Raw genomic sequence first — 6,000 nt, 5'->3', positions numbered from 1 at the left:
CCTAGGTGTTGCACAAACAGCAGCTTAGTCGTGTGAATGCAAGCAAAAGGAAGAAAAATCAATAAATCAGTCAATATCTCACAGAAGCTATCCTGACACATAAGTGAGCATTCCTTTTCCTGGAGTACTGAAGAGGAGCTAGTGGGGGAGGATTTGGTGATTCAGGATTCCAGCCACGGCCTCTTTGGAGATGAGAGTTGACAATCAGCAGTCATTCAAATAAGAAGAGAGGAACACACTTTTAAAAAACACATTTATTTTAAAATTTTACATAATCTTTGGGTAATTCAGAATTAGCTTAGGCATTTTTTTAGAAGATGTCTCAATTCCAAACCATGCCAACAGCTATTTGAGTGATAAAATGATTAGAGACCTCATGACAAAGGATGAAGAGATGACTACTGAGGGAGACAGAACCCCTTAGAGACAGGGGCTTTCCTAATTTTAAATTATCTGTAACAAATATGAAACATCTTGCCAGACCAACAGTATGTGAATTTTACCAGAGTATCTATGTAGAGCATAGAATCACACTTGAATTCATTTGATCCCTTATATTAATAATAACTAAAACTAGCATCTACCCAGTGTAGTCTCAGTGTCCACACCAACATCTATCTCCTGAGGATGGAATGACACATTCCTCTGCACTCAGTGTTCATGATTCACGGATCGCAATGAGAGAATCAAATAAGAGCAAAAAGCAAGCCAGGAATGTATGGGCCCTGGGAGGCAGGTAAGACTATTTCCACACAGCAGTTAGCGGCCCAAGAGCTCCTCCACCCATCCCAAGTGGTATCAGGCCCGGGCTGGGCTGCAGACGGGGAGGAGGCATGTTCTACCCCCTCTATTGCCTCAGATGGTTTCCTGGTTGTTCCAAACAGGGTAGTTGTTTCCCAACAGGACAGTTAATTTCCTAAGAACAGGACCCCATCTCTAGCCTCCTTCAAAGAAGGGTGCTGCCCAGGTGTGAGCAGAGAGCAGGTCCTTAGTAAGGGAAGGAAGGAAACTGCCATGTACTGAGCACCTGTTAGGTGCCAGGAACAGAGCCAGGGTAGGTGTTTCATGTGACCCTCACAACAGCCCTGTGAAATAGGCTCATCACCCTCAATTTACAGATGTGGCAACAGAGGTTCAGACAGGAGAATTTGCCCATGGTGGCATAGCTAGTAAAAAGGGGAACCTCAGACTGAAAACCCAGGGCTTCTCACTCCAGGCTCTTTCCACTGCCTATCGAAGCTGAGCAACTGGCAGCAGATGAGTACTATAGCTCCCAGGTGGCCGGCCTGGAGCTCAAACATTAGAGGCCCTTGAGCACGAGGGTCCTGCTCCAGAAGTCCAGAGGTCTGGAGATAGGAGGCCTGGCTCTACAGCATTATTTAGTAACCTTGAGTAAGTCCTGTACTTTCTCCACACCAGGACCAGTCCAGGGTGGTTCTCTACCAGGGAGCGGTGGTGAGCAAACTATCTAGAATGTATGTTTACAGACCACAGTGGGGGAGCTTCTGCTGGGAGATTCTGTCCCTGACCCCTTGCTAGAGAGGCAGAGGACAAGGCTATCATCCACCTTGTGAAAATCAGTTATGGTCTCTGACCTCTGAGAGCAACTTTAAGTTCTCAGGAACCATACCCCCACACACTCCCTGAGAGACCTTTCACAGAAGGCCCATGAAGGTCAAAAACATCAGTTCAGGATACTTTTAAAGGAAAAAATGCTTAGAAGTAATCTAGGAGGGGGAAGACCACTTTAAGGGGGGAAAAAAAGGATGGCAGTTAGAGGGAGGTTTGGGTTGGGCATGAAAAATGAAGTGGTGGATCCAGTTATAAGCCCAGCTAGTAGGACAGGGTCAGGGCAGGCCAAGCTGAGCCTGGAGAAATCAGGTTTTTGGCAACATTTTTGTCCGGTATCTGCCATGGGGCTGCACTTGCTGCCTCACACATGGATTGGGGTTTCCCTCAAAAAATAATTTGAGCCTGTAAGTTCAAGTAGACTTTAGAGAATAAATACGAGTAATAAAGGCAGAAAGGGAAACACAACTCAAATGACTCAGACAAAATCTGTTGGGCATGTTTCTCTTTTTCCTCTAAAATCCATTCCACGGCCCAGCTCTCTGAAGCCCTCTATGACCCACAGACACAATAAGTGTGTGCCCTCCTCTCTGGGTACATAGACAGACAGCTCAAGCACAGCAAGCCCACCTCTCTACAGGCCCCCAGGGCACTGCACTGACTGCATCTACCTGTCTGTTGCTCCCACTAAACTGTAAGCAGCTTGAGGATGTAGACTGTATGTTTCTGTACCTCCATCTCCATATGGAAAGGAATGTAGGGTTCTCAAGACCCTTTACACATAAGCACCCAGGCTAAGCACCTGCCAAATCAGCCTGAATGACAGGAACACTGCCTCTCCCAGGGGCAGGGACCTTAGGAGCAACTTTGTTCTGGAGGAACCGAGCATGTTTCCTTCACCCTGTACCACTTATTTGCCCCGCCTCCTTCCCTAGGGCCACCCGTTACCAGACACAGTCATAATTTGGGAGAATTTCTTTAAAACATGAAATCAACATCTAGGTGCAGATTTCAAGCAATTTGGAGTGCTGGTTTGTGAGAATAATATTATTCAGATGGAGAAAACAACCCAGTTTTGGCAGTTCTGGGAGGAAAGGTGGATCTTGCATTTACCCGTGTGGAAGGAAGGGAGGGCGCTGTCTGCATAGAGTGCTAGGTGTGTGTGCATGTGTGTGGCAGGGGGCTTTGCGCTCACACCTCTATAGGAATAGGGCAGGCTGGACCTGGTTCTTCACCCTCAGGGTCCTAAAGCCCCAAGGCTCTTGCAGACAGAAGGCCTAGAGTTCAAGGAGCAGAAGGGGATTGTTCGGGAGCGTGGTCTTCCCAGGCCCAGGGTGGCCAAGAGAAGGGCTGTAAAATCCCCAATGGAGAAGGGTGAGGGCACCTGTCTAGGGAGCACACACTCAGCAGTGAATGCTCCGGAAACCAGGCAGTGTGGCTTTTCCAAGCAGGTAAATGTCCTTGTCTTTGCCCTGGTTGAGGTACTTCACCATATTCTTCTCAAAGATGAGTGGGTGGTAGGCGCCCATGGTGCAGGCGCTGTCGAAGAACTTCTGGTAGTAGTGGCACAAGTCTGTCTTGCGCTTGGATGGGAGGAACTCGTAAATATCCACCTGGTCACACAGTGTCATCATGATGATGATCCCTGGAGAAGGGAGCAGAGGTAAGTCCTGCCAGACAACCCATCCCACACCTCGGAGCTCTGCCCAATGAGTCTACAGCTCATGATCCCAAATTTGGGGAGATATCTATCTGGAGTTTCTAGTTATTACTATGGTTCTCAATCTGAGTCCTTCTGGTAAGTCAATGTGGCAAGCTGTTCCTCGAGGGTCACTGAGCCCGATGCACCTTTGTATCCCCAGCATGTAGGCCAGGACCTGGTCATGTTAGGTCCTCCCTAAATATTAGTGGATTGAAGGATTCCATCTACCCTCAATGAATTTATCAATGTAAATAAGCTATATGAAGAGAGAGGACACAGCGAATGAGAAGATAGTACTATCACATGTACATAATACTTTCTAGCATTTTTTATCCCAGAGGAGCCTCTTAGATGGTGCTATTTGGGAGAAGGTATTTCTTATGGTACTTTTAGGGAACAGTTCTCCCTCCTCTGGGAGGAAGGACATTTAGAACAGGAGCACACCATGGTCTGTATTGATGAGCTCTGCTCATTCAGGCAGGAGATTGGAACCAAGGGGTGGGGCTAGGTTGGTGCTCTTGGGGAGGCGGTACAGATACTGAGATGCAAACCCAACAGGAGGCAGGAGACTGCTGCTACCACCCACGCTTGTCCCCACCAGTCATCTCGTACAGGACACACCCTTCTCTGGGCCTCAGGTTCTTCATCTGCCCCAACAGGGTGATATACCCACCTCCTACCACACAGGCTATTATTGTTAGGAGGCGATAAGATCATGGCTCTAAGACCCCTTTTGTCAACCATAAATATAAAGAATCTTTATATGGAGCGGTTCCCACTAATAGCAAAACTCTAAACTGCTAGCAGCAACTTAGTTCCAGAAGAATCAGACATGGCGAAAGCCCCCCTCTGCCCTCTGGCTGCCCCTGGTCCAATGGGGGAGAAAAAATACCTCTGCAACTAAGGGGTGTATGCCCAGCAAGAGTGCTTCTAGAAATTATGGGAAAGAGTGCTTCCTGTGAGAGAGGGCTCAAGTAAAACTCCTGGAGCACTGGTGTGGGGCCTGGCAGGGGCCATCGCCATGAGGGATGGGCAAGGGGGGAGGACTGGTGGTGGGGGGGGGAGAGGATGGGCAAAGGCAGGGCAGTAGAGCAATAAGAAAATATGTTCCCCATGATGCTTCCCCAACTCTTCCTGCTCAAAAGGGCTCCAGGATAAGCCCCAAATGCACCCATTCAAAAGTTGAAGAGAAAGATATGAAGATGTGAAACAAGAAGAGACCCTGCCTCTTTCTGTAAAGAATATCTCTGAAATTAAACACTTATTTGTTCATTTACTCAGAGAGCATTTAGCACAGGCCTGTCCTGGGCCAGATCCACAAAGGATGAGTCAACCACAGTCCCCACCCTGAGGGAGTTTTCAGTCTAACGGGAGGTCAGAGTCCCCACCCTTGAGGAAGTTTTCAGTCTAACAGAGAAGGTCACAGTCCCCACCCTTGAGGGAGTTTTCAGTCTAACAGGGGAGGTCATGGTCCCCACCCTGAAGGAGTTTTTAGTCTAATATGGGGACAAGTAAATTACACAATGATGAGTGGCTGGGGCCATTGGTGGAAAGTGGTCCACTGCAGGAGCCCAGGGGAGGGAGCTTCCCTTCCCGTGCACATACGAAGGCTCGAACCTTGGATATCGTCCATGGTTCAGCCAAACTTAAAGTGAAAGGACAGAGAGGTCATGAGGGCCAAGAGGACTGCAGAAAGTCCAGGGAGAAAGTCTGTGGCCAGCATTCAGGGCCCTCTGCACTCTGAACCCCAGCCCACCCCATGTCAGCTCCCACAGCTCCATTTATGGCTCCTAAACCCAGTCAGGCTTCTCTGCTCATTCTCTCAGGACCACATCTAGCTGAACAATTTTTAGAATTTTGATTAAAGTATTATTGATTTTTCCTTTATCTTCTGATTTTAATATAGCTCAGCATAATATCATTACTGATCCTGTCTTTATTTAAAATATTGATATTTCATGCATCATAAAATTTTGCATTAATTGTGATTTTTAAAAGATAATGTATTAAGATACTGAATTGTTACTGAATTTGGCACCTGTTTAAATTGTGTGCCTGGTGCCAGTGCCTCACTCTTCTCAACTGAGTCCCAGCCCCACTCCTCCAGTGCTCCCGCCTCCCCTATCTGTGCTTTTCTCTATTCCATCTCCACTTGCCAAATCTGCTCCTCTCAAAGGCCTGATCCAAAGCTACTCCTCCACGAAGCTCTTGGACTGTCCACCTAGAGGGGGTCCTTTCTCCTGTGGCACTAGGGTGGTTGCTCCCTCCTGGCACAAAATAAATGTTTCCTCAGACACCTGACTGAACTCTCCCACTGAACACCCTAAAGAAGAAGGAGCCTATCTTATTAATCTCTGTATCTTAGCTAGAACTGGAACAGTGTACAAACCCAGCAAAAACCTAGCAATTGTTTGGTGAACGAATGAATGAATGAGACAACAGAAGACAGCTAATCTCTTCTAGAAACAAACACGCGAGGTCTTTCCCCAGACATGGACTCACCAAGCATCCCAGAGGACGGGGGGTTTGGCTGAATCTTCTCTGAGGAGATTTCTTGAATGATGTCCCACAGCTCCCAAGGCATCTGGGGTCTGAGGATGTAAAAGGGCTGATCGGGATGGAGCCTACGGTAGCTCTTGTACTTATCAAAGAACCTGTAGTCGGGTTTCTGATACCACTGAAAAATAAGGAAATGGTCTCAAGGAGAGAAGCATCCTCAGCACTTGGGG

At 47.7% G+C, this 6,000-nt stretch overlaps 1 protein-coding gene across 6 annotated transcripts in view; it reads right to left on the bottom strand.

The window, feature by feature from the left end:
- Positions 1 to 236: 236 nt before the first annotated feature.
- ST6GAL1 (ST6 beta-galactoside alpha-2,6-sialyltransferase 1) overlaps positions 237 to 6,000 on the bottom strand; it is a 114,836-nt gene continuing 109,072 nt past the window's right edge. For all 6 annotated transcript variants that reach the window (XM_081137625.1, XM_081137627.1, XM_081137630.1 and 3 more), the window contains 2 exons: positions 5,774 to 5,948; positions 237 to 3,214 (listed from right to left, as the gene is read on the bottom strand). In XM_081137625.1, the coding sequence (XP_080993751.1) occupies positions 2,973 to 3,214; positions 5,774 to 5,948 (417 nt within the window). In that variant the 3' untranslated portion in view covers positions 237 to 2,972. The remainder of the gene's footprint in view (positions 3,215 to 5,773; positions 5,949 to 6,000) is intronic.

The sequence above is a fragment of the Miniopterus schreibersii genome (assembly GCF_964146895.1).
Source record: "Miniopterus schreibersii genome assembly, chromosome: 5".
NCBI lineage: Eukaryota > Metazoa > Chordata > Mammalia > Chiroptera > Miniopteridae > Miniopterus > Miniopterus schreibersii.
The sequence above is the reverse complement of the archived record's forward strand: the minus strand, read 5'-3'. Positions and strand labels throughout refer to the sequence as shown.